Raw genomic sequence first — 27,176 nt, 5'->3', positions numbered from 1 at the left:
CGAGGTCAGATAACCGGGTTATTCGAGACTCCGTCTGTCTGAGGTTAGATAACCAACTACCTATGCTATTTAACGGGCAGGCTATGCCGCTGGCTGCTACATGACCCCCGATATCTCCGATAGTTAACTAATTAGCTAGCTTAAAAATCTGCTTTCTAATCAAAAAATCTACAAAGATCCAGCAGTTTCCATATACGTAACTAGTGTATTCTTTGTTAAATAGTATCCCGATATGATGGTTACTCGAAAGTAGCCCTAGCCAGATACAGCAAGTCGTCCTCAGCGATAGTGGAGATAGAGTTACGTAGTACCGTGGTTATCACATCACAACCTAAAAGCTGACTCTCGCACGTGGTGATTGAATCTTTGCACTCCCCTTCTGGTGCATCATCGTACATGTCAGCTTTTAGTCTTTCATTTTACTTTCAGACTCATATAGTTACCGGGTAGCGGGTCTCCCGTTTCAAAATGCCAGAGCAAAGAACGAAGAAAAGCCACATCCGTTGAATTCCGTGCAAGGTGACCAAAGTCCCAGAAAAACGGGTTTGATAAGGGAAAAAGCATGATGGAGCATTGGAAAGTGGATATAGAAAATTTTTTGCGATATGAGTGCCACTGAGTGGTACCTGGTGGGACGCGATGGGTCAAATAGACTCCATCCGCAAAGGATATAAAACAGCATCATTTGGTCTTTGTACCGGTTCTCGTTTCAATTGCAAAGTCGATAACGAAAGAGAGAAAAAAGAAAAAAAAAAAAAAAAAAAAAACACTGTTTTTACACTTTAATCTATATTCTAGTCATCATGGCTTCACAAGACTACAAGTTCGAGGGCTGGGTTGCCGAAGATCCCTCCGCCGCAAATGGAAACATGAAGTGGAAAGAATTCGAGCCCAAGGAGTGGGAAGAAACTGATGTCGATATCAAAGTTACTCACTGCGGTATCTGTGGTTCGGACTTGCACACCTTGCGTAGTGGATGGGTAGGCGAACTCGCGGTTACCATCATTCTCACACATAGACACTTTTTCTAATCGATCTATTTAATAGAGTCCCGCAAACTACCCATGCTGCGTCGGTCACGAAATCGTTGGTATCGCTGTGAGAGTCGGCTCAAAAGCGCAAGGCGGCATCAAAGTCGGTGATCGTGTCGGTGTCGGTGCTCAGGCAGAGTCCTGTCTAGGCCGCAAGGGACCCTGCGAGGAATGCGCATCAGGAAATGAGAGATATTGCGGCAAACACTGGACTGGTACTTATAACGGAACCTTTATGAACGGGGGCAAGTCGTATGGTGGTTACGCTCTGTATAACCGCAGCCCTGCCCATTTCGTTATCAAGATCCCCGACGGGCTCTCGTCTGCGGATGCGGCTCCTATGCTTTGCGGTGGTGCCACCACATATACTCCGCTCAAGGAGTATGGCTGTGGTCCGGGCAAATCTATTGGCGTTATTGGTGTCGGCGGCTTGGGCCATTTTGCTATTCTTTTCGCAAAGGCTTTGGGTGCTGATAAGGTCGTCGCTGTTTCTCGTAAATCGAACAAGAGGGAAGATGCCCTGAAGCTTGGTGCCGACTCCTATATTGCAACAGACGATGACAAGAACTGGGAAAAGGAGTACAGTCGCTCTCTAGACCTCATTGTCTCTAGCGTATCATCATCAAAGGTTTGCTTTGCTTTTCCAACCAACATGGTTTGTTTCACCCAAAGACTAATTGTCCCTCTTCTAGATGCCCCTATCAGACTACGTTTCTCTTCTTAAGGTTGGTGGCACATTCATCCAATTGGGCATCCCCGAAGACGGCTCGTTGGCTATCCCTGCCCGTGCACTCATCATGAGAGGTGCGAAATTGGGTGGCTCTCTCATCGGTTCCCCAAGCGATCTTCGCGAGATGTTGCAGTTGGCTGCCGACAAGCAGTTGAAACCCTGGGTCGAAGAACGGCCTATGAAAGACGCAAACCAGGCCATTCAGGACATGAATGACGGAAAGGCACGGTATCGTTATGTGTTGGTAAACGACTCGTAGAGCAAGATTATATTATACCAATAGAATTTATACCTCGTTCCCATTGAACAAGAGACGTAGTTCTTTCTGTTGCCATATCACCCGGCATTCTGTGCTGTACGTTCATGCGAAGCCGTAATATCAATCATTGGATTGCTCTTGAACAAGATATCAGGAATTGCAGATGAAAAGAAACGTCGGTGCCTATTGTCACAGTATAATCAGGTTAAATGTTGCGGCGTGATTCTTGTTTTGCGAGAAGAAGCACTTAACAGGACAAACACACATTCAGTTGATCCGCAATGTTGTATCCTTTGCCGTATTTTGTGGCAATAAATCATTACTACGATGGAAGACGCTTTGGTCATGTCACGACTATTATTTAAAAAGTTCGAACCCAGGACGACGTCCGTGCCGCATTCGTAGGATTCAATGGTGTCCGGCATCCTTGGAATGTGCATCAAATCGAAACGATGCGGCAAGCTGCTAGGATTACTTCTTTTTTGCAGTCTGATGCGGGTAATTATATTGCGGAGATTATGAGAGAATGACACATCCATGGGATTGGATTTACTCTATTGATCTGGAGCAGCATATCAAGGAGGCTGCCGAGAAGGTTAAGCAGAAATGATTATCTCATTGATGTTGTTTGCATATAGATCTGACAACTGAGCATCTCAATGTATCTAGATTTCCCCCTTTGCATAGGTTATATCTCAGCATAACAAAAATTTTGATAATCTTCCTTCTTCCGAGATTTATTGCAAAGCAACAACCTCAATCTCAACCGGCACACCCTTGGGCAACTGCTTAACAGCCACACAGCTCCTAGCGGGCTTGTGGCTGAAGTGCTTGGAGTACTCCTCATTCATATCCGCAAAGTCACCCATATCGGTCAAGAAGACAGTAACCTTGACGACCTTTGTGATTTCAGAGCCGGCAGCGGCGAGGACAGCGCGGACATTTTGGATGCACAGGGCGGTCTTTTCCTGGAGGGTTCCGACTTCGAGGATCTTGCCTTCGGCGTCGCAGGGGATGCAGCCGGAGGCGAAGATTAGGCCTTGGGCTTTGATTGCGTGGGACTAATCTTATAAATCAGTGATTGATGCGGTAGGCGAGAGTCAAGAGGAGGGGGAGTAGAGGACGTACGTAAGGACCGGCAGCTGTACATCAAAATAGTCAGTCTACGTTACCAAATCTGGTCATCAAATCAAACAACTGAATAGACATACGAGGAGCGGCGTCCTTGGCAAAAACAGGAGTCATTTCAGAAGCCATGGCGGAAGTTTGCGTATAATTGCGATTGTTGGACGGCGAAAGATGTGAGCTGTGTAAAGCTAGTCGTGACGATGCGACGGTCGTGGCGGGACGAATACTAGACGACATCAATTGAGACAGGGTTCGTCGAGAGAAGGAGGATATGGGTAGCATTAAGTAAGTACGTACGTGGGTAGCTAGGGGAAGAAAATAGGAAAATATGAGACGGAGAGATGAGAGAGCTGGATTGAAGGAAGATGAAGTTTCCCGTGGGGAATGAGTCTGACTCTCCGCACAGGTTGCCCCTCACCGGTGTCGGTGGTACGTACAGTATGCATTCTGAGATTCCTCCCTAGTTACGAATGTGAGCTTCTACATTACTGTTGAATATCATCTACGAGATGTTTATAGATCAACTCAATATGTAGTCGATTCTGAGAATATTGATATTGTTGACATCGACTATTCTTGAAGCTATAGATCGTCTCTTCCGGTATCGGCTGAGCTACGAGTCATGCTTTAGCGAATAATTTGACGAAGAAATATTTCATATTATCGAAGATGATATAAGTATTAAGGCTCAATCGCTAAAATAACAATCGCTGAAAGTCATGTCTCGTGAAATACAAATTATATATGGTGGTATATGTACCCCCAGGAGATAGAAGACATCAATTCGCTCCCGGTAAACTGAATTGTTGCATGAATGCCGCTGTTTCTTCTGCTGAGAACCCGAAAAAGACAGGGCCATTGAATATCATTTGTGGTATGTTGTTTGACGATGGCGCAGGAGCAGGTGAAGGTGCTGCTGGTTGCGCCTTTGGTTCGGCGTAGTCGTTATCAATCTTGTCCTCCTGGGCTCTTGCATCAACATTGTCCTCGACATGTTGAAGGTATCCAGGAGATCCCGTCTCCTTTACCAATGTAGCATCAGCAGAAGCCTCAGGCTGCTTCATAAAAGCTGTATGATCAAAAGGACATTTTCCTTTTAGCCGGACCGGTGTGGGTGAAGGAATTTCCTGACGATGCACTGCAGGAGACGGTATATCAATGTCCGTCATGCGCTTCGGTGTCTTCAATTCCGGAGCATGAATAAGAGCGGCAGGACTGTTGATAGCACTGCCCAATGGAGGCTGATTATGGTTCAAGATTGGAACAGGAATACCCCAGGGACGACTCGGGGACTCGCCAACCCTAACTTCACGCAATGGACGCTCAAAGTGACCCATTCTATCCTCCTCCTCTACTTCCGCTTCAGGCGCCTGATCCTCTTCCACTGTGCTCAATGTTGCCAGATGTGGTGATTTGGAACTGACGTCTTCTGCCCATTTCTCAACCCGTTCAGCCGAGGTGCCATTCTGCCCTGACTCAGGTAGAAGTGGTTTATGTCTCGCACTAAGACCTTGTATCATATTCACTAGACTGCCATACTTGGCATCAATCTGACGTATGGTCGCTGAACTTCTCTGAAACCGGGATACACAAATGGCATGACTTCTAGGGATTTCATGCTTGTGTGCTTCGAAGTACTTCGCTAGTTCTTCGGGTGAATGGTCATCCATGTATCGAATTGGACAGCGAGCCGCTGACGATCTCACAGAGGCGCCTGCGCTAGAGACACGGTCTTGCGGCGCAGCCAGATCCGCTTTGATGGGATCAAAAGCGCATTTAGTGTTACTGCTCTGTCCATCTAGGTTGGTGATAGGAGTGGAGGTCGTGCCATTCGCATGCCCATTCGCAGTCGCAGGAGTAGGCTTTGCGTAAGGACAACGAAGACCGCCCTTTACGCCATTAGAGGTTGTAAAGTCGCGTTCATACAGAGACAGACGTCGCGCTTTGGCGGCCACTACACAGGGATTATTCGACGTGACCTCGAAACTCGCATTGTCATCGGTACGAACGTCGCCTTCAAACGTGCGCGAGGAAATGATACCCGCTACTACGACATCAAGTAACTGACGCTGGATATGTCCGTGTTCTTGGAGGTTATCAACGACGTCTAAGGGTTTTAGCGATGGGTCTAGTTTCGGTAGAGGTTGAGAGTCGTCCGGACGAATCTGTTCCAATACACTTTGTTCTACATTGGTGAGTCCTCCTTCCACTCGATCGGCTAGTTTTTTATACTTGTATCAGTTAGCAACTTTCTTCTTCATCGTAGTTGATAAATGGAAAACAGAAAACATAGAAGGTTCTTGTCAGGTAATACATGCAAAAATGTCACGGCCGACATGCGGCTCTCGATCTAGAGCTAATAGATTGAAAATTTTCTCATCACAAGAAATAGGCGTGCAAGGAAAATGGCACGAAGCATTAAGAAAAAAAAGTAAAAACTAACCTCGTCGTGAGCAAGCTTGACTCTGCGTTGGAGCTCTTGCTCTCTCAAGCTCAGCTGGTGGACAGTCACCAACAACGCATCCAGTGCGGAAGTCACTGTCTGAAAGTCATTGTCTTTCTGCGGAGCTTCGCCGACTCGAGCAGGAGACATTATGTGCAAGAAAATCAATAGAAATTAAATAGTAAGTTCAAGAAAAGTCATTTTAACGCGAGGAGAGGATGTCTCGTGTTGTGTTTGTGCGTGTGTGTTGAGGAAAGGAAAGAAAAGAAAGGCGGAAGCGGCAATGGGAAAGTCTGAAGAAATATACCTGTTGGGTGGGTCAGTCACGTGGGGTGATGTTTACTGGTAATAGCTAACTAAGTTACATGGCATTGGCTGATTAAATCAATCGTCTCAACTCTTCGCTCTTCAAGAGCTCTTGCTGCCTTTTCGAATATTTATTATTCGGCAATCTATGTACAGAAATAAAGTGTCCTAACATCAAAAGCACGATAACTATCTAATTTGCAAAGACGACACAGCAACATCATTAAGTGACCAGTTGACAGCGACCCAGCAGATACGAGAGCCTAAAATGTTCAAATGAAGTAAAATCAAATAGCGGTAGTGATGGTGGTATTATTAAGAGGTGATTGATGATGCGCTGCGTTTATAACATTTTTTGAAATGAAATGCAGACTTTCGTTATCTTTTGTTCACGGTGGGATCCCTCTTCGTCGGCTCCTCTTCGTCCTGAATAACCCATCGATTGATCCTTCTTAGTGTAGATAAAAGATCACGTTGCAAAAATGGTATTGTGGGCGGTGGTATGCTTTGAGGGGTATCGAGTGTTGTTGAATATCAGAGTCTAATAACCAAGACTGTAACTATACCCACCGGCCGACATTATTGTTGAATTTTTTAATATGTAACTCGAAATCCGCCGATATTCGTCTGAATCTCCATGACATGCATGCACCAAGAAAGCAAGGTGAAAATAAAACAAATTTTTATGCCGAAATCAGCTTGCGAAAGGCATCATAATGTCTTTCGCAAGTGGGGGAAATATTATGGCATTTCCAGAGCGGGTTTAGGGCTTTCCTTCCTGTCCGTGGAGCAGAGTGAAGACAGGAGCGGGGAGTTTGTCTCTTCCCTTGAGAAAATCGAGTTCGAGAATGAAGACGAATCCGAGAAGGGTTCCTCCAAGCTTGGTGACGAGATTGCCGGCTGCAGCGGCAGAGCCTCCTATTGATCGAAAAACTCCGTTAGCAATTGGACTAGACACAGGTAAAATCTCCGATAGGAGAGTGCATAATGAGGGGTAGACACATACCCGTTGCAATAATATCATCAACAACCAAAACTTTCTGGCCCTTCTTCACCGCATCCGCCTGCATCTGGAAAAAGTCCTGGCCATACTCCTTCTGGAACGATTCGGTCACACAGGGGCCAGGCAACTTGCCTCGCTTGCGCACCGGAACGAAGCCAGCGCCCAGCCTCAACGCAAGACTGGGTCCAAACAAGAACCCGCGGGCATCCAAGCCGACAATGACATCTGGCTTCTCATGGTATGTCTCGAGGATGTGCAGCTCAAGAGATCGGATGAGGGCTTCGTGAAGGGTTACGTCGGCGAAGAGGGGCAGGATATCTTCGAAAAGAATGCCTGGTTCGGGGAAGTCGGGGAATTGACGAAGAGCAGCTCGAAGTCTTATCTTAAGACTGGCGAGTTCGGTGGTGCGGGGGGGATGGGCGGCGGCGTGTCCGGACTCTTGGGCGGTGGAGGGGGCATCCTGTGCAATGGTCTGCTGGGACATGCTGAGAGGAAGCGCAGGCACGACAGAGAAAAGAAAAGAGGGGGAAGGGAGAGTATTTGAGGGGATAGAGAAAGGAAAGAAAAATATAAGAGGCGGGACTAAGGGTGGTAGGAGAGATAGTGAGAGGCGATAGGGGAGGGAGGGGAAGATTCTACAGAAAAAAATAAAAAGGTTCTAAATTTTTTTCCGCGTCTTAGTCGGTGATCTGATCCGATGTATGTGTATGTATGTATGTATGTATGTAATTAATTTTAGTATCAGTAACTAACGAGTTAACTAACTACTTGAAACTACGTACACGGGCAATACAGTAAAATTCTTGCCATTCCGTATATTTTACTCAAATCAATGAGCAATCGTCGATGGCTTTGACCATAGATTAATCGTGCTTGCCTAAATGTTTTATGAACCAGGTTGCTGTATTATGTTTGTTCTAGACGGAACCGCCAGTACTGAATACAGCAGTCCTGATCCCAAGGTACCTCCTGTACGGACGATCCAGTCAAAAGTACCGAAAGGGTCATACACACCGCATCAACACGAAGCACGTCATTTAGCTGGAACAGATTGGCTGTTACAACTCTAATACTCAGTATTTAATAACTCACAATGCGACAGAGCGAGCAACTTAATATACGCCGGTGGTTTATCAAACAGTCTCGACTATTCTCTTACACGTTCCATTGCGCGTCTGGCTCTGACTCGACATTACGTACGAGCGCAACCAGCTGAAACCTGAAAAGATCAAGCAAGGTTGAGCAACTGGTTTCGTTGTCAAACAAGAGACAGGAGGACTAGACCGACCATTGATCATTAGTCAAATCGATCAGTCCATCAGGAAGCCCTCAGCCCGTCGGCCACCATGGACACTAAGCCAATCCACCAGAGAGCCCCGCCCTAAAATCAGCCATGATGCATATATGCTATGTAGGTTGCCCCTCTGTGATAGCGGCGGGTAGAGACTCTCCGACAAGAAAAAGAAAATAACAACGCCGGGTGTGTGCATTCAAATCAGGTATTGCAGACGCAACCAGTATCCTAGACACAGACCTTGATATTGCCGATCATTGGACAGGACTTCTTTATAGCTTCATCTCGCATTACTCTGTAGTATAACGTTAGTGAGGCCTGTTCTGTTCCCACATCGGCCGGACCGTTGCCCGGGCCTGAGGGGGGTGGACCACAGGGCGAATGGACACACCCGACTCTATCATTTGTTGGAGTCTGTTAGATTGATGCTACCTAGCTACAGTGCGTTAGTTAGTATACGATATCCCGCTAGTCTTGTTCAATGTAAAACTACTCACGTAGGTACCTAACCAGCTAGCTTCACTGAACTGAACTACTGACTGTGAGTCATCGTCCCGGCACGACCTAAAAACGGAAATTCTAGATTTTAGATTTTGTCGCGGTTGGCGCTGCTCATAGACATCCATGGATTAATTGCTCGACGTAGGGCCGTGAACGGTGTCTGAGGGGGGTGATCTGTGAGACACATCGGACAGGGATTTGGGATGGTGTCACGGATTCAGTACTCATAGTATGCTCAGCAGGTCGGTGGCCTGCGATCAATCATACGGTCTGTATCCTGTGCCCTGTGTCCACGGTAGTCCGTGAATATCCGGGCACCTACAGAGTATATGCAGCACGCACGCAGGCATGTCATGCATGCGCTCGATTAGCAAGTTTCCTCAGTGTTACTTTATCTTCAGTTGAAGATGAATAATAAATTTAAGCGTTGCTTCGACGTTGCCTGAGGCTCGGCACCCTCCTCTTTTGGTCCGCTCACGTAAGACTCGGCGGTTTGTGCGACCGCATACCTTCTTGGATCTTGTCGGATTGGCGGGTTTACTCCCGGCTAACCCTGAATGTATTTTACAAGTATAAGAAAGGAAGAAGTGACTAGCAAGATTGTATCTGTTTAGTTCTCTGTCTCTCCGTCTACATGATGTTCCAAAGCCGGGTTCTTATAGACATTCTGGTGAGCTGATTTTGTGTATGGTCGACGTAATTTGTGATCTATCATGAGGGGTAAATCTGGGGGCCATAATGTAGAGCTTCTGATTGACTGCCTCATTTGACTGCTCCTGGATATCCGGATTATCTAACAGATCTTCTCCAACGTCAATACAAATAATGTCGAGCTACTTCATTACATATTGTAGGTACTAATGATTCCAACCCCGACAACTTCTCGCCACCTTCAACGCCCTGAACATATCAATCCTGGCAACTACGTACTTGAACACAATATAACCCTTGGCCTGCACGAATGCGGCGTGCCATGGGATCGTCTCTTCTTGCTTGGCCAACACGGGGCAAAATTCTCCATGCAGGAATGAAGCCTTTCTCGTTGATCTTGCCCTCGCCCTTTGGGATGCAACAGCTGCCTTGTAGCCTTGACTAGCGAAGCCTTCAGCGACGGAGGCACCAATTCGGGGACCGGCACCGAAAATAAAAACGACGGGAGTTGCCATTGTCACCTTTGATTGAGAAAATAAGAATTGGTCCTTACTTTTGAGTTTGGTAATGAATAAAGGAACCATCTGGACTTTGATCTGGAGTACGTGCTTGCCACGATCGCTCGGTATAAATCGAGCTTGAGTCCGAGGATTGGTAAATGGAGATGATGCTGGCTCCAAAATGAGAGATTTCATGCTCTGGATCTATAATTGCGAGGGGCATTCGGCTACCCGCCGCATTACTATGAATATGATTATCCGAATAGGGGCGATAGGGAAGTTGCGCTAAAAGTTATAGAGAAGCTTCCGCGAATGGGGGTTGAGCCGGTGAAAAGGGGTCTTGATCATGGAGTATGGATTGGATTTTTTGGCCGGTATGTTATTCTGACTGACTTCAAAGGAAAGATTCTGCGCATACTGACTATCTCGAAGCATTCTCCGAAAATGAATCCATTGAATGTACCAATTGTGGAAGTCTCCATATTGATAGCGAGGATTCAGACCAACACTATCATGTGGGCGAGGCACTTCAGAGTCTACAAGATGAAGTCATTTGATTGTCGGTGCTGGCATGTACACAACGTTCTGCTCGAGAGGCCCATCCCGCTTTTGAGCATATTTTGCCTCCGCACGTTGTCGCTGGTTGGGCTGGAGAAGCTGACGGGAACAATTGTAGACTCTCCCTGAGAGGAGTTTGAGTTGGGCTCAGTATCCATTTGGAAGTGTATGTTCAATCAGTATGTATTCTTGCAGGTTACGTTTCTCGTTCTTTGTCTCATTTAACCGGGAGTGATGACATTTTGTAGATGATTCATACATCATATAATTATGTCAATGATAGTTTTCAAGTAGCAACACAAAACCATCTTCTTTGATGCAATTCACCTAGGATTCAGGAATATGCTTCCTCATAACACTCTGCATCCACTTTCCTGGCATCCCCAACTCCAACGACTCCCTAATCGCCCTATTCATTCTATCCACATACTCAAACTTCGGCGGCCCAACCGTGACTCTTTTCTCATCTACATACACCAACACTGTGATATCGTCTTCTTCATTGTCTGTTTCTTTTGTGACAAGCCACTTTATGACCTTTGCGGGGACATACCACTTATTATAGGCCCCATGTTCTTGTTCCCTCGGCCTAACAGCGATGGGGATTGTATCGCCGTATTGCGATGCAGGCGCTGAATGGTCGACACCCTCATAGCCGTCGAGGAGGTATTCGTCCTCAGGCGTCATTTCGTATAAGATGCCAAAAACGACATCGTTCTCTTCGTCCATTCCTGTAGAAGATACAGAAATCATCTCCCCATGACTAACCTGCCTACCAACCCTCCACTCCTTAGGTGGGATGACATTAGCATACCCCCTCTCGCAAATCAGCCATCGCCACCGATCTATACGTGCAATGGCTAGTGGTCGACCTGACGTTTCAGGGTCATGTTCACACCTCAGACGCATTTGCGTGGGAGAGAGATTTGACCCATAGGCAAAATAGAATATTCTTGCTCTGAAGGATGATAACAAGGTTTGCGAATTGGTGATGTTTGACTTGTCTGTGACTTGTTGTTGAAGGATGGTTTCGTTGTGGTCTGATAGACGGTTGGTGGTTGAGTCTTCGGCTATGGCGTCTTGCGCGACGATGGATTTGTGTTGTGGTGGTTGGGATGACATGAGGTCTTTTGTCTCCTTGCTCTCTGTTTCTTTGAAGTAGGTTCGTTGATATTATGGTTCTGGATTACATTGATGGATTTCTGGATACTAGTCAGCATGTTTCTATCAACGATTAGTGACTCAGATCGATACATACCTACCCCACTATATGAATTGCGTGCTTAGAAATGTCACAAATGATTGGAATACGCCGAAATCAACATAATTCCTTGCTTTATTGCTTCTCTCAGTATATGCACGACTCAGACAGTGTCTTATGTCTACCCGAGTTCGCAGACACTGCTCGATGATGTTTTGTTGATACAACGTCGATGGTACCTGACTAGGAACAAAAGAACCGCCTCAACCTTGAATTTGGGCGGTAGGTTAGGCTGACAAAGAATTTGGGAATTTATTCTTGATCTACCTCGCGAAGCTTATTCCAGCGCAGCTTCCTGGGATACTCCACCTCTCAAGGCTGGTTGTTGATGGCAACTGATATTACAACATAAGTGACCTCAAAATCGTAGTGACTTTAGTATTCCATCTTTATGCCTGTATTTAGGAAGATAGCCCAGTTTGAATAATCTGATCTATGTCTCTTTTCACTTGTTGAGTGCTAATTCTACCTACAAATGGTAGATTGTTGCCGACTCTCATTAGAGATGCGCACCTGACTTCATTGAACCTTATTCCACAGAATATACGATAGCTTCGCCGGTCCAAAAACAAGTAATTCTTTACTACTTTGGACCCGGAACTCAGCAGGGATCACAAAATTGTCTACAAACAGTAGTTATAGCAAAACAAGCAAGATGTCACGTGGTGATGCAAGCCCTAATATAAGATTCTAGGAAGGTTCGAAAGTACCGGGCAAACATTTCATCTAGATGCAGCTAACTCAGTTTATTTTGAGATTTGGGGGAGAACGACCATTCGAAAGCCTTACACCAAGTCATGAATTTCAACACAAGTCCTCTAAGCGAGTGTGACAGCCATACACGGCTTAGGCCTTCGTCCTGGAAACTCCCGTCAATATCCTTTGTTTACGGGACATACCTGAATCTTTGTACGTAACTAGATAGTATTGGAAGGAGATATCCGGAGCGTGAGGATATGAGCTCACGTGCCTGTTGCCTATATATATGGCTCCAGTGCTCAACTCAATCCTAGTCTTCTATTCTCCTCTCCATGCTTAGTTTTCTCGTCGACCGCTACCCAATAAGATATATTGGCCTGGGCACTTTCACACGAGCCCGGTGATCTAAGAACTCAGTAGGTGGTTTCCTAGGAGGAAAAGTGGCCTCAAAAGCACTCATCAACTTGATCAATTTAGCTTCCTGATGGCGTGGAGCTGCAACTTGGAGAGATGTTGGTCGGCCATTGTATTGGAGACAGGCGATAGGTAAAGTGGCAATTGGAATCCCTGTGACATGAGCACGTTAACAGATATGTAGAGGTCAGAATTCTAATCAAATAGGGAAGGGCTAACCCAAAGCTGCAGAAAATACACTCAAACCAGAGTCTCCTGGTGCTATTATAAAATCCAACCCGTAATTTTTGATCGTTTCATCGAAACTGGAGCCAACCGTTCGAATATGGTTGACAATCTTTTCAACCCTCTCGGCTGAAAACTTCTCTGCCACGGCTTTCTCGAGGATCGACTGACTGGGATATTCTTATCTAACATTTAGTGCGCCTTCTCCTAAATGTAATATAGCAATAGTCTACTTTACCTGGAGGTAATGCTTCATTTGCATGTTGCAGGTTCCATTCAACTATCTCCTTGAGCGATTTGACGTCGGATTTCTCGAGACCAGAGAGATAATTATTCATGTCGTTTTCGAGATCAGCCACTACTTGCAATCAGTTTCGAGGTTCGGATCTAATGAAACATTACCCATAAAACTAGATTTCTTACTCATCAGAGAGAATAATGCATCCTGGCCTTCAAAGTCAAAGTCCTTGTCGGAGCGCAGACCAACATTCTCGTGGTAGCCTTTAGCCAATTCTTGAATCTTTCCATATGCCGCTAGGGTTTGTCGACGCTTGGGAATCTTTCATCAGCGGAGTCTCCGTCAGATACGCGCGAAAACAAAACATACAATTTCCTCTGTAGCTTCATCCACTGGCTTAATGAATTCATCCGAAGGCAAACAATCATCTGGACTCAGAGTCCCGATTGTAAATTCTTTCCATGCCTCCGCTCCGCTAAGAGCAGATGCATAACCCCCTTCCAGGATATTTGTCTTTGATTCATCCACAATGACAGTCAAGAGACTAGCAAGATCATGAACGCTCTTTGCCATAGGTCCAGCGGTGTCCAATCGATGACTGATCGGAATGATGCCATCGCCAGGAACTATGCCCAAAGTTGGCTTTAGTGTGTATAATGCTGCCCGAGTGGCTGGTTCAACTAGAAAGCCCTCCGTTTCCGTTCCAATTGAGATTGGGGCTAGTCCGGCTGCTACTGAGACTGCTGAGCCCGATGATGAGCCTCCGGTACTCTGTTAGGTGGTTAGAATGGATTGTCTAATGGTCGGTGAGGAACATAACTTACGCTGTGACCTCCCAAGCCGTCGGTTGGATCGTCTCCTCCCTTCACGTACGGATTATTGCATTGTCCTGCTAAAGTAGACCAACCGCAGCGGATACCTTCCCCTCTGAGAAGGGTTTAGGCTTCATTAAAATTCATGAGATCTTGATCCGTGTAACTTACTTCACGTAGGCATATTCCTTTTCAACGTATAAATCAGCGTTGTTATCTACTATTCCACGTTCATCATAGCTGTACCTACCGACATGGTTGTTTTCCCCAGAATGATAGCACCGGCTTTTGTAAGCTGTGAGCATGTTAGTCTACACATTGTTTTCCAGTCTTCGGTGACATGATCACAAATTATATGCAAAACAAACCTTATCAACTATCGATGCATTGGTCTTAGGAACAGAGCCAACAAGAGCCACAGCACTTGCTCGTGTGCCCATTTTAAGATCAGGCGAAGTCGCGATATTGTCCTGTGTACGCTTGTCAGTAAACGCCGTGTAGAAAAAGGAAGAGGGTGAGTTTTCTTACTTTCAGTAGTACAGGAATACCGTGGAGGTGACCTAATATCTGCCCTTGTTCACGCATCTTGTCTAATTTCTCCGCCTGCTCGAGCGCCCCAGGTGCAAGCTCATAAACCGCGTTGAGATATCCATTATAAGAAAGTATAGAGTGATAGTACTCTTTTACTATATCAACGCTCGTCAAGTCCCCGGTAGATAATTCTTGTTGAAGATCCTTGACGGTAGTTATCAGAGTGTCGAACCGCGGTTGACCAGGAACGATATCGCTGATGTTGGGGATCCAACCTGTCAGACTTGCAGGGTGGTGTCGAGGTCGCATAGTAGTCATGCCGCAACCTTTGATGGACGAGAAATTCTCCGAACGAGGATTCTGAGCAGCGATGACTCAAAAAAGACACTCAATCTGGGCCTCTTTTTGTTGAGTAGTTATATAATTATCTAGGTAGAAAAGGGACAAAGCCTGGACCAGGGTGCCACAAAGTAGGGGTTACATGAACAGGATAAATCCGTCGGACAAGCAAATATTTCCCAGAATAATGATTTTTTCATCACCCTGCAATATATAGATGTCCTGGTAGTATCCCCTCGAAGAAAGCTACTCCAGACCTAAATAGCAATTTTTGACTCTCCCCTATCAGCAGCCTTACCTACCTGGGTAGTTCTATGTGACATGTATTAGTAGTGGTCGAATCGGCCCCATACGTAAGCCCTAAAGCGGGGTGATAGTTAAGTTAGTAGTTATTGCTAATGATTAATAATTGCCAGTCATGGTTTCATTCATATTTCTAGGGAGTGATTTTGCTTTGAACAAGTTTTGCAATACGTATCAGATACCTGCGAGCCTTCCTTCATATTCATCATGGCGCAACAATTTCAGCAACTCCAACTTCCAGATGGACGCAATCTGGATTATTGCGTTAATGGGCCTGAAGATGGAATTCCACTAATTTTCATCCATGGAACACCTAGTGCAGGTATACCGGAGCCAAATCTTGTCAGTGTCTGCGCAAAGAAAGGGATAAAAGTCATCGGATTCTCAAGAGCTGGCTATGGAGGCTCAACAAGGAATAAAGGACGACAGGTTGTCGATAGTGTAGCTGATGTCAAGTCCCTGCTTGATCATTTGCATGCGAAGAAGTGTTTTGTCGCTGGATGGAGTGGCGGTGGCATGTTCTCTACCTGACCGACCGGAAAGAAAAAAGTTGCTGATCATAGAAGGCCCCCATGCTCTTGCCTGTGCAGCTCGACTGCCTGGCTGTCTCGCTGTTATATCCTTCGCCGGATGTGCTCCCTACAACATAGAAGGACTGGATTGGCTTGCCGGGCAAGGCGAGGACAGTAAGCGTGGTGGTCACCTTCTGGTCTAAGTAGGATTTCACTAACATGAACGACACAAGATATCGAGGAATTCAACAAAGCACTTGAAGGAGAATCCCAACTCCGTCAGTTCTGCGAAGGCCATCGCAAGGAGTATCTCGCCTCTGATTTAGACGGAGTCATGCAAGTAATGTCCACCCTCCTCCCGGCATGCGACAATGCCACTTTGATCCAAAATAGAGACACAATCGGTCAGAATATGGTGGATGCATTACATGAAGGTCTCAGACTTAGTGCGGACGGTTGGATTGATGATGACATAGAAATGCTGAAACCTTGGGGGTTTGAGTTGAGTGAAGTTCGAGTGCCTGTTTTGCTGTATCAGGGCACTGAGGATAAAATGGTGCCTTTTGCGCAGGGGAAATGGCTTTCGGAGCATTTGCCGCAGGATAAAGTCAAGCCCCATCTTCTTGAGGGGCATGGGCATATCTCCATTTTCGATGGTATTGATGGGATTATAGATGAGCTTGTAGCCGTGAACTTATAAATTATAGGCCCGGGCGAGCATACATAGTACTTTCGGGCAAGTCAAATAATCGTGGCATACTCAAGTATGTACATCGAAAAACTCAATAATCTCCAACAGCTCTATATTATATACAAATTCCCAATCGGGACATCTTGGCTCTTCACAACATATCTCCTCCTAATCCCAAGCCCGGTAGAATTCCTTAACAACTCATACGTCTCTTCCCCACCCCCGACCATAATCATACTAATGGGCTCCCGTCGCGGCAACCCGCTTGAAGTCGTTTGTATCTCGTCCAAATGCGGCCTGACAAGCATACCCTCGGAGGCCAGTGCTGCTCGGGCTTGCATTTGTTGTGGGTTTGTGGATGTGAATGGTCGGTGATAATACCGTTCTTCGTAGAAATTCTGTTCGTCGCTGGCTTGAAAGGTCTTACCGTCATCGTGGTAGAAGGAAGATGATGGACCTGCATCATGTTCTGGATATGATACGACAATGACGAGTTGGAGGTGGTTGTTGTTGTTGTTGTTGCTGCTTCCCGAGTTAGGATACCCTGGAATATTCTTCAGTTTCTCGGTAAATGAACATCCTCCACGCTTAACTATCAGCACCTGGTATTCACGAGGCACATCCGCCGGTAAACGATGGTCACAGAGCTCATCGGTCAAGTATATCTTTGACCATGTCAGACGTGTCGCCGATGGTTTACCAGTGTGTGAAAACACAGCGGCATCTGCAATATCAGGAATAGGCGCCGATCCTGCTCCAACCGAGTTGATGGCCGGAAGTACAAGTCGTGTAGTAGGTACACCACTAGACGGCCTCTTCTTGAACAAAGAGCTCTGCACACTGCCATAATATCCATTTTCATTGCCATTGTCCAGGTCATTGCTGTTATCATCGCTTAGCATAGTAGAAATATGGTCCATTAATGCGGATAATGCTGTTCGCACGCTTAACGCTGGAGATATTCGACCCTTCAGGAGCGTTTCTTTATCAGAAAACGCGGTCGATTCTTGTTGAATAATAGCTGGTTCTTGATTGTGAGTTTGATGGCGAGATGCTTTTGTATGATTCTTGTTCTTTGTCCTTGTCGATTCCGGCTCAACATCAATGACGATGTCGAGGATAATTGGATCGCGCACACGGGAAAAATGCGGATCATTTGGACTGAGAACATCAAACACAAGTTCACGCGACAAGTAGACTTTTTCGTCCCTACCAAGCGGTACATTGTTGATCACCTGGATTCGGAACAGGTCCGTGTAAACCCCGGCAGAATCATCATCAATACGCAATGGCATGTCCTGAACCATTCCAAGTCGCATGCCGCCAATTGACTTGAGAAAAACTCCGTCCTGTACTCTTTCCATTGACCCCGATCCAACTATCATGCCTGGCAATTTTGGGAACGAGATGTCGAGCGTGGGTCGTATCGACATCGGAGAGCTCATCGCATTGTAAGGCACCAGTTCAGAAGGTAGAGTCCAGGGGTAAAATGTATAGTTGGACGGCGAGAACAGATCGGAAACAGTTACGCTTGGATGGTCATGTGCAAAGCCAAATAAGGCACCGCCTACTTCATTTCGACCAGGCATGAGGTGCAAACGCGCCAGACTCGCCGCATGAAAAATGTCCGGCCGCGCTGCAGTAGAAGAGAAGCTGAATGGAGGAGGTACAGGAGCAACCTCGCATACTTCGGCCACCACTTGTTCAGAATTAGAGTCATGTGTCGATGACGAAGTTTTTGGGCCGCTTTTCGGGATTATCAGTGGATGGCCCTCCGTTGTGAAAACAAAAGGTGCTTCCAGATTGTTCAATGGGTGATCCTGGTCGAAAAGGAGGAACATATATTTAGCTGTTTCTCCTAGAAAGAAGCTTTCCATGCGATCTTGTAGTTCGCCCGTGCGAACATCTTGAAGTCCTGCCCAGCCACATCTTGTCCAGCAACGGCGTTTAATATCGCGCAAGACCATTTCACCAACATGGAGGTACCAGGGATCCTTTGTTGCCCGGTACAGATAGTATGTAGACTCGATGAACTCAGGGCGGCCTCCCCACCACCCCAGATCGTTATCTATTTCTCCTGTGGCAACATTCCATCGCTCCGGTAGGGCAGAAAAACGTGTCCATAAAGCGGTAGCCAGTAAATGTATCTCGGTTGCTTCCTCGATTCTCCCCGCCAAGGTAAGAACACCGGGATAGAAGGCACTCAAGCTGTCTATCCAGAACGCTCTGGTCGCGCCCGTTTGCAGATCTCCTTGTACGTAATGCGGATGCTGATAGCCATGTCCGCGATATAAGTGATGTTTGATAGCATCTTGGGCGTCTTGCCAGACCTGAAGATAGAATTCAGGAGAGTGGTGTGCTTGTTCCAGTGGTATGAAATAATTGTCCATGATGCTCCAAGGACTGCCAGTGTCAAATTCGGGTGGTTCTCCGGTTGACAAAAGAACATATGCTTTGAAAGCATATTCAAAGAAGCTGTCAATTCCAGCTCCAATCTACAACATGTCAGTCTCAAGATCTTATCTTATGCTTTCAAAAAGAGCAACCTACGCCTGTAAATGGTGCCACCCAGTTGCCGGTTTCTGCATCGATACCAGCACCAATCAAGTCAATCTCGCTTCGTCTTAACCAAACAGCCCAGAAGGCACGTTTAGCCAGATCTTCATAACGACCATCACCCGTCAAACGACTCAAAGTCGTAAACTCCAAGACAAGACTTCCTGCTCCCGCGCTGCATGTTTCGGTGACTTCTGGTCTCGATTGATATCGTGTCGTATATTTCTTTCGGTCATCAGTCTTCTGGCCTGGATAACCCTTGCTCAAGGGCGAATTGTCATAAAAAGTCACACCATAACGAAGGTTCACTCGAGGATAAGGAAGCCCTGTCGGGGTATAAAAAGCTGGGAGCAGACGATCCGCGAGGTCGCGAGCAAGTCGCAGCAATTGTCCGTTGTAAATAAATCCATTCGACCAAACGATCCCTTTCGAATTTTTCGATGCTGAGAAACCACTCTTGTTCCAAGCTTTTGCATATTCGGTAGCTTCGGTGGATGGATTATAACCTCGAATCGGTAGATCGCCAACCGCAAAAAGGTGCGCACTAAGCAAGCCGCCTATACATCAATTACGTTAGCGGCAAGACGCAATCAGGTGGAAATCGCGACTTCAACATACCTAACCCACGTATAACTGTCTCAAAAACCTGAACTTTACTATCCAAATCAAACCCTCGCGCTCTTTCTCCCTGGCCCTCGGGGCCCTGACTACCATCACCATACAATCGAACAATCTCCTGTACACTATTCTCAAAATATGACCATGCGCGCGATCCCGTGTCATTGCTTGATGCCAGTATACCAAGAGTCGATAGACTATCAATCATAGTCAACGAGTAATTACCGAGGACGTCATTGAGTTCAATTCTCTCGGGATGATCGCGATCGCGCGTGAGGGGGCCACATGTAAGAGGGCGGAGTTCGTCTTCCGGGAACGCGTATTTGATATAATTGTCGTAGCCATGATAGAACATCTGTTCCGTTTGTAATCTAGGCCATTGGACGGAAGACGTTCAGCTAATGTTTTCCATTTTTATGTATTTAGCAAGTTACTGATGGAGTCGACTTACCTCAGATCGCGTATTTCATTATTTTTCATTGCCTGCACCTGGTCCAGCCAGAGTGCCAGCAGTAATAGAACCCATCTCAGGCATGCGGAAGGCAAACCCGGTATATTCGGGCCGTGGCATCGCGTGCGCATCGCCAGCGACGGGATATGTAAATCATTGGCTGAATTCCGAGATTTTTGATACGTTATGAGACGTCGGATATCGAGAGGGTGTATATAAATTGATGAGAAATCAATCGAACCGCATACGCAGGGTTGAAATGATGTATGCAGACGACGTAGCGTAGTTGCTTTCGTGGTCTTATCGTAGAGTCACATCGATTTCCGAGTTCCAACGCGTCTTGGCGGCCCGATAAGATAAGGCCTTCATTTGACCAAGGCATCACGTGCGACAGAACCCCAAAAAGCAAAATAGATGCCAATAATGGATGGAGTACTCTATAGAATACTTGATCTCTGCTGAGACTTAAATTGTGATGTCGCGGACATTTTGGTGGATGATCATGCCCGAGTTTTGCTGAGTGCTGCATCAAAATGTTACACATTCATCCCACGCTTACAGCTCCCTTGTACTCCCTGAGTCCTGATGTCTTTATTTTCGCTTCAGAATTGGTTGATGCCTTCATAACCTTGAGGTTCCTAGTTGGATATGCAAATAACGTATGTTCTCCTCTTTGTAAACCCCTTCAAGCCAACAAGGTTGTATAATACGAACAGTCCACGTATACATAAGAATGTAATCATTGTAGAGAGGTACAATGGTGTCAAGCAAAACATTTGATAGGAATAAAAACAATCAACTAGAAAGCCTCAGGACGCCTCTAAGACATAAATCAAGGACAAATTAAGCCAGAAAAACGAAATCATGAAGCAAAAAGAAAAGCAAACAAGGCGGAAACATTGAGTGATGTGCCGTATATGGTGAATCGATAGCGAATGAACTACCACCCAAAGAATAATAGGTAACCACAAGTGCAGTACAACAAGACTGGCAACTAATAATTCTGATGACTCAAAGCCAATCCACGGATATTGGACGAGGACTGCAAAATGGTCCCAGCATGATTATACAATCCCGAATCTGGTCGTGCCGCATGTTCCTCAAGCGGGCCTCGCAACGCACCTATAAACGGACGACTTGCCATACCTAGCATGACTATCACCTTGAGTAATTTTGGGTCCGTTCATGGGCAACATCGACGGCTCGTCTATATCACTTGAGCCCGCAGTGCCGGATCGAGTAAAGGTTGACGATGTAATTGGAAGGCCATCAAAAGTATCATCTGTAATTGCCGTGTATTTCATCATTACGTTCTGAATGGGATTAACAATTTCCGATTTCTGATCGTGAGGAATCGAGCCGCTTGTGCCATAAGTACTTGAAAATGGCATTGTTGCAGGGATGGGTTTGGCTCTGGTCGAGTTTGAACTTCGTACCCCAAAGGAGTACATATCCCCAGGCTCCTCTCCCCCCATGAAAGGAGGTCCGTTAGCTGTCACATCGATGTCTTTGAGATATGTCAGCGTGTTGCTTGTTGACGATGAGCTAGCAGTTGTTGGCACTGGTAAGAGGCGATTTGCAGAAAGATCTTCAGAAGATAGCGTAATATTGCCGGTTGGGAAGAAAGACGGAACATTTGTCGCTACAACAAAGTCAGTCAGCGCTCTTCACCTCAAGTTCTTGCATAGAACAACATGTTCGGTGAGACTTACTATAGAGTATTGTATGTTGTGATCGTTCCAAGTCAGTCGCCATTGCTCCTGGCGCCGAACTCCAGGCCCTGGCGCCAACCAAAGAACCGTAGTACTCGGCCATGGTGCCGGGAGCGTTCGAATGCATGTTATACGGTATGCCGTACTCATCAATGAACCCATTTCCGTATACTGACTCTCTTTGTATTGAGTCCACTCGGCTGTAGTTACCCAAATCTGACAAAGAATGCGATCTGGGATATGCCACATCGTACGCAGAAGGCGACAAACCTGAGGGACTCGTGTATGGGTGAACCCTTCCGATTGAGTCCGCGCTGGCTGAAGGTACCAGTGAGCCCATTGCTTGATAATGGGCTGCTAGAGCACTCCCTGGTGTTGGTAGCAGTTGAGTTGTATCCGGCTAAGCCAGCGAATAAGCACATGTTAGTGATCTGAGAGAAAAGGATCCGAGGTGAGAATGACATACCCTTAAGAACTGACAATCAAGAACATTCGCGGCCTTGCAGTTGGTGCATGCCACACCATCAGTGGTTTCGCCGCTGCATCTGATTTTTCTCCTTCGACAGCGGACGCACTGCTTTGATTAGACTGCTATCTTATATATTGGGGTTGATACTGGGTGTGACTTCGTACCGCTAGTTGTATTCGACGCCGACTTTTATTCTCCGGATCGGATGTAGAGGTTGAATGTCTACCAGGGTCTGTCTGTGTGGTGTCTCGCTTCATATTGCGCTGTTTCCCCGTAAATGATGAGCCAGAAATATGTGGCATGACACAGCGATCTTCCCTTTTCACGAAGTTAGAGTTGTGATTCATATTAACCTTGGAAGGATCTTCTGTAGTAATAGCCAGACTGCCCTTGAGGATAGTCTATGCAGCAATTATATCAAAATATCATAAAAGGGGCAAGACAGTATCGCTCAAGGACTACGCTCCCCTAAGAGAGTCTATAAATTCAGACAGTATCTAACAAAACAGTAAGACACTCTCATGATCTGCATTGACCCCGGTAACCAGACTGATGCCTAGAAAGGTCGTGGACATATCCCAAGGGTTTGCTCGAGTGTACATTATTGACATCCGATAACTTCAGCCCCGATGCACAACAATAAACCTCCTTCGTTTTGGTACTAGCGCGTTTCTTTCTTTCTTTCTTCCTTCCTTTCTTTTTGAAAGCTGGAGAATCTAATTTTGAGTGTTCAAGAAGCTGTGGCTTGTCGTACAGAAGTGGAGCTGACATATGTGTGTTTGAAGCATGGCCATCTCTGGAGTAAGAGTGCTTGCAAGATTTGACAACTAGATAGCCAAACCATTTGGCCTATGCTCAAAGTACCAGCTTAGAATTACGGAATGGTACTCGTGTCACAACTGACGTCGCACTATTTTGAAGGATAAGTTGATTTTGAAATGTTTTTTGTTCTCATAAAGAAAATGTCCTGGAACTATATCAACGCGCAGAAGCATGCACGTATGATCAAGCATGGCAAAAAGCTAAAGTGGGTGGCTTCCAGAACGGCCTAGCATGCTGTGTCAGACGATCACCACGGCCCTTGGACAAGCAAATCGTGCCGCGAGGACCTTTTCTTTTATTGTTCAAGTGGGTCACTTTAAGCGTTGAGATATGGACGGCGAAAGCAACGGACATTTGGAGATTGACGAATCAGTGATATGGTTCTCCCTGATCAATGCACCAAGGTATGCAGTGTGTACGAGGCTGCAAGTCAATCAAACAAGTCGGAAGCCGGAAAGAAGGATGATTGGAAGCCAGAAACCAGCATAAGCTGTATGTTTTGGATACCCTCCCACAAGGCTTGCTAGTTGAATGATAGGCGCTGCCACTCTGAAAGTCACCTGGCTAACTCTCATCTCTCACGTCTCTAGGGATCTAAGAAGCAACCCAATCCGCTTTTCAGGATAGAGAAAGCGCCAAGCGGTGGGCTGGAGACCAAATTGCATCCTTATTTGGTAATATGGTAATTTCTTGCGGTTGTGTAGTCCCTATCAGGCATCGTGAAATAAATAGCCCACCGGTATATTATTCTGTATGGCATTTATGTGGGGATATCCATGCAAGGAACCATCACCTGGAACCTCACGTTAATTTGGACTCATCGGGCTTTTGATTATTGGGAGCCCTCCACGTCAATTACACACAGGGGCTAGTCTTCAACAGGGGATATAAAATCCATCGTGTTACGCAGACCGGTCCCTTGGAGCCACACAAATTAAATGATTTGATGATAGCAAATACAATACCCGTCCAATCAATGAAGGTCTTCTAGAATGGACCGAATTCTGGTTACATAGATCTAACGGCCAGCATCCGTACGGGAACTGATCGTGATGTGTGTCGATTTCTGGAACTTTCTACATTATGGTGTTTGTTCTCACTCGGGTCACCGTTTGCTGTCCTTGCATCCGACGAGAAACCTAATTGCGAGGTGTAAGGGTTGACTGTGTATTCGGAGGTGTTGCTGGAAAGAGTTGCTAATGGCTCCTCCAAGTCTCGTTGTAAACATGACTGGAGCATCTCCCTCAGAAAATACGCTATGCCGAATGTGGTCCCTGTCATGATCTTGATATGCGAGAGAAACCGTAACGAGTAACACCCTGGCGAGGATTGAGTAAGTTCTGAGTCTCCTGGCTCCTTATCGAACCTGATTCATGATCAAGCTCTATTCACAACTTTAGGATATCAAGCACACCGTAATTGTGTGATGCTGCTCTAGCCTCCCTTTGGTTGTGTTCCTTGCCCGAGTCCACCGGTGTGCAACTTGGATTTGCGGCGCAGGCCACGTTCAAAATGAAAGTCGATGTTTGACTTGTTCGTGCTGCACTCCACGCTAGACAGCCATGGTATCCCTTCGAAAAGGGAACACTCGGCCGAAATCATCTATCCCGTGGTCAACATCAACGCCCAGCTAATGAACTACTGGGTAGCCTTACGATATACATATCCTCAACTTTCATCCGGGCCCCATCTTCCAATCAGAAACAATCGCTTGTCCATAATTTGGTCAAAGCATGACAAGCATCATTGGGCAGAGGCTTCCCATCCACGATTAAGTGGTTCACTTTGCTGGAAGGAAAGGCTGCTGTTGTAACCAACAGCAAGCAAGTCGCAGGAGGGCAGTGCTGTTGCAGGTCTGTGTAACATGAGACGATACTAGCACAGTGTACATGCTTAAGAACATTGGGAAATGCAGAGAAAGGAGCAATAACCTATATAGGTGAGACGTTGCGATATTTATCAAATTAATTGGTGGGGGAGATTCTAGTTCTTGGCCTGGCAAACCAGGCTGCCAAGCCTCGGAAGCGGCGCGCAATGAAAGCTGCAGGATGATCGACCTCATCCATTAATCTTTCTGTACTCCCAACGACACCTAAAAATATCTTGTCTCAAGCAGCACGACAGGGCACGAGCGAAAGAAAGCCCGAAAATACAGAAGAGAAATAAAGAACAAGACAAACTCCTATCATACATTGACCGCCTCGCTCATCTTTCCTCAATTCTGCTCCTGTTCGTCCCTCAACGTTGTGCTCTGGAGCACGCCACATTATGAGTGTGTTACTTGAGACATCCCTTGGCGACTTGGTCATTGACCTGCTAGTCGATGTCGCTCCGAAAGCCTGTGAGAAGTGAGTTTTTTTCCCCCCAACAACCTTGTGTTCGTTCAATTTATCAATCGCTTGTCGCGTTATCTTCGGTTGGCACCGGCGTTTGTTCTACCTGTCCAACACAAGAGAAAAGATTAAGTCGAGTGGCTGAATCATGAACTAAGATCTTCCATCTACCTGTTAGCTTCTTGAAGCTATGCAAAGTCAAGTACTACAACTTTTCCCCGGTGCACAGCGTGCAAAAGAATTTCACCTTTCAAACCGGCGACCCAATCGGACCCGGCTCGGCCGATAGCGATGGAGGATCTTCAATATGGGGGTTATTGAAGGGGCCTACGCACAAAACATTCGCCGTTGACATGCCGACCAGACTCAAACATACAGAACGAGGCACCGTGAGCATGGCAACTGTGCCGTCGCCAAAAGACCCCGACGAACGCCTGGCTGGAAGTCAATTCATCGTGACGTTAGGCGACAACCTCGACTACCTCGATGGTAAAGCAGCAATATTTGGCAAGGTGGTGGAAGGATTCGATGTATTGGAGAAGATCAATGAAGCTTTTATCGATGACAACGGTCGACCTTTGAAGGATATTCGTATACGACATACGGTTATTCTGGATGACCCTTATGATGATCCACCTGGCTTGGAAGTCCCGCCCGAAAGCCCTCTTCCCTCGAAGGCTCAATTGGCTACAGTGAGAATCGCTGATGATGAAGAATTGGATGAGGATATGGACGAAGAAGCCATGGAACAGCTCCGTCGGGAGCGTGAAGCTCGGGCACAGGCTTTAACTTTGGAAATGGTAGGCGATCTACCATTTGCTGATGTCAAGCCGCCGGAAAATGTACTCTTCGTTTGCAAGCTTAATCCTGTTACACAAGGTAAATATCACTTTTTGGAGATAAACCACGTTGTTACTGCAGCTAACCATCGCGGATAGATGAGGATCTTCACCTGATATTTAGCCGATTCGGTCCCATACTTTCTTGTGAAGTGATTCGTGATAAGAAAACAGGAGATAGCCTGCAGTATGCCTTTATTGAGTTTGAAAACCAAAAAGACTGCGAGCAGGCCTATTTCAAGATGGAAGGCGTCCTAATTGATGATCACCGTATACATGTGGATTTCTCTCAAAGTGTACGTGCCGTCATTTGAAATTTTAAGAAGTGTGGTTGCTAATTTCTTCTGGCGAATATAGGTATCCAAACTTTCAGATACTTGGCGGCAGGCTACAGTTCAAAAACGGCAAGGAGGAGGGTTTGGTGGTATATCTAGTCTCGAACGAAAACGCCAGTATCGCACAGCTGAAGCCCGTGGCCGGACTGATCGGTATGGCATGGTTTTTGATAAAGATGAGATGCGCCGTCCACCGCTAGATCAAGACCAAAAGTCCTCGCAGCCGCGGTCACGCAGTCGCAGTCGTAGTCCTGACCGAAGAGGTCCTCCAAGACGTTATGATGATCAGCGACGTGATGACCGCTACAAAGATGGAAACCGGAACCGAGAACGAGATCGAGACCAAGATCGTAATCGCAATCGAGACAGGTATTCATCCGACAGAAGAGACTACGATAGACGACGATGATACGCTGAATGCCCTTAATGTTTGTATGATCTACAAGTGAGGAAATATGTATATAGTTTAATCAATAATGCATGCACGACTATCACCGCCGAAGCTGTTATTGTGTAGTACATACTACGTAGTTCACTGTAAGTAGTGCCAATGCCGTTTCGCTTCACATGTCTAAATCGAGACATGGACATACAGAGTACAGCCTCGAGCTG

General features: G+C 46.3%; 10 protein-coding genes across 10 annotated transcripts; 3 read left to right on the top strand and 7 right to left on the bottom strand.

Moving 5' to 3' along the window:
* Positions 1-803: 803 nt before the first annotated feature.
* On the top strand, positions 804-2,020 carry EYB26_009581 (uncharacterized protein; the record flags this gene model as incomplete). The annotated part of the gene is made up of 3 exons (XM_054268831.1): positions 804-980; positions 1,048-1,659; positions 1,724-2,020. The coding sequence occupies 3 exons, from the start codon at positions 804-806 to the stop codon at positions 2,018-2,020; spliced, it is 1,086 nt and encodes a 361-aa protein (XP_054124806.1).
* Positions 2,021-2,757: 737 nt separating this feature from the next.
* On the bottom strand, positions 2,758-3,594 carry EYB26_009580 (uncharacterized protein; the record flags this gene model as incomplete). Its single annotated transcript, XM_054268830.1, has 5 exons — positions 2,758-3,081; positions 3,149-3,162; positions 3,232-3,374; positions 3,446-3,453; positions 3,586-3,594. The coding sequence occupies 5 exons, from the start codon at positions 3,592-3,594 to the stop codon at positions 2,758-2,760; spliced, it is 498 nt and encodes a 165-aa protein (XP_054124805.1).
* A 333-nt stretch (positions 3,595-3,927) lies between these two features.
* Positions 3,928-5,741, bottom strand: EYB26_009579 (uncharacterized protein; the record flags this gene model as incomplete). Its single annotated transcript, XM_054268829.1, has 2 exons — positions 3,928-5,379; positions 5,592-5,741. The coding sequence occupies 2 exons, from the start codon at positions 5,739-5,741 to the stop codon at positions 3,928-3,930; spliced, it is 1,602 nt and encodes a 533-aa protein (XP_054124804.1).
* A 919-nt stretch (positions 5,742-6,660) lies between these two features.
* On the bottom strand, positions 6,661-7,384 carry EYB26_009578 (uncharacterized protein; the record flags this gene model as incomplete). Its single annotated transcript, XM_054268828.1, has 2 exons — positions 6,661-6,815; positions 6,904-7,384. 2 exons carry the CDS (start codon positions 7,382-7,384, stop codon positions 6,661-6,663), a joined length of 636 nt encoding a protein of 211 aa, XP_054124803.1.
* Positions 7,385-10,731: 3,347 nt separating this feature from the next.
* Positions 10,732-11,526, bottom strand: EYB26_009577 (uncharacterized protein; the record flags this gene model as incomplete). The annotated part of the gene is made up of 1 exon (XM_054268827.1): positions 10,732-11,526. The coding sequence occupies one exon, from the start codon at positions 11,524-11,526 to the stop codon at positions 10,732-10,734; it is 795 nt and encodes a 264-aa protein (XP_054124802.1).
* Positions 11,527-12,719: 1,193 nt separating this feature from the next.
* On the bottom strand, positions 12,720-14,893 carry EYB26_009576 (uncharacterized protein; the record flags this gene model as incomplete). Its single annotated transcript, XM_054268826.1, has 10 exons — positions 12,720-12,931; positions 12,998-13,183; positions 13,242-13,361; positions 13,427-13,553; positions 13,611-14,012; positions 14,066-14,168; positions 14,225-14,241; positions 14,304-14,348; positions 14,422-14,523; positions 14,582-14,893. The coding sequence occupies 10 exons, from the start codon at positions 14,891-14,893 to the stop codon at positions 12,720-12,722; spliced, it is 1,626 nt and encodes a 541-aa protein (XP_054124801.1).
* A 540-nt stretch (positions 14,894-15,433) lies between these two features.
* EYB26_009575 (uncharacterized protein) lies at positions 15,434-16,438 on the top strand (the record flags this gene model as incomplete). Its single annotated transcript, XM_054268825.1, has 3 exons — positions 15,434-15,737; positions 15,790-15,912; positions 15,972-16,438. 3 exons carry the CDS (start codon positions 15,434-15,436, stop codon positions 16,436-16,438), a joined length of 894 nt encoding a protein of 297 aa, XP_054124800.1.
* Positions 16,439-16,539: 101 nt separating this feature from the next.
* EYB26_009574 (uncharacterized protein) lies at positions 16,540-20,185 on the bottom strand (the record flags this gene model as incomplete). The annotated part of the gene is made up of 4 exons (XM_054268824.1): positions 16,540-18,924; positions 18,980-19,542; positions 19,604-19,974; positions 20,055-20,185. The coding sequence occupies 4 exons, from the start codon at positions 20,183-20,185 to the stop codon at positions 16,540-16,542; spliced, it is 3,450 nt and encodes a 1,149-aa protein (XP_054124799.1).
* A 969-nt stretch (positions 20,186-21,154) lies between these two features.
* Positions 21,155-22,492, bottom strand: EYB26_009573 (uncharacterized protein; the record flags this gene model as incomplete). Its single annotated transcript, XM_054268823.1, has 4 exons — positions 21,155-21,696; positions 21,767-22,166; positions 22,233-22,340; positions 22,400-22,492. The coding sequence occupies 4 exons, from the start codon at positions 22,490-22,492 to the stop codon at positions 21,155-21,157; spliced, it is 1,143 nt and encodes a 380-aa protein (XP_054124798.1).
* A 2,833-nt stretch (positions 22,493-25,325) lies between these two features.
* Positions 25,326-26,973, top strand: EYB26_009572 (uncharacterized protein; the record flags this gene model as incomplete). Its single annotated transcript, XM_054268822.1, has 5 exons — positions 25,326-25,405; positions 25,549-25,563; positions 25,620-26,269; positions 26,329-26,525; positions 26,587-26,973. The coding sequence occupies 5 exons, from the start codon at positions 25,326-25,328 to the stop codon at positions 26,971-26,973; spliced, it is 1,329 nt and encodes a 442-aa protein (XP_054124797.1).
* Between the last annotated feature and the right edge of the window lie 203 nt (positions 26,974-27,176).

Source organism: Talaromyces marneffei, chromosome 8, assembly GCF_009556855.1.
Source record: "Talaromyces marneffei chromosome 8, complete sequence".
Taxonomy (NCBI): domain Eukaryota; kingdom Fungi; phylum Ascomycota; class Eurotiomycetes; order Eurotiales; family Trichocomaceae; genus Talaromyces; species Talaromyces marneffei.
Note: the sequence above shows the minus strand (reverse complement) of the source record. Positions and strands in the feature narration are given on the sequence as shown.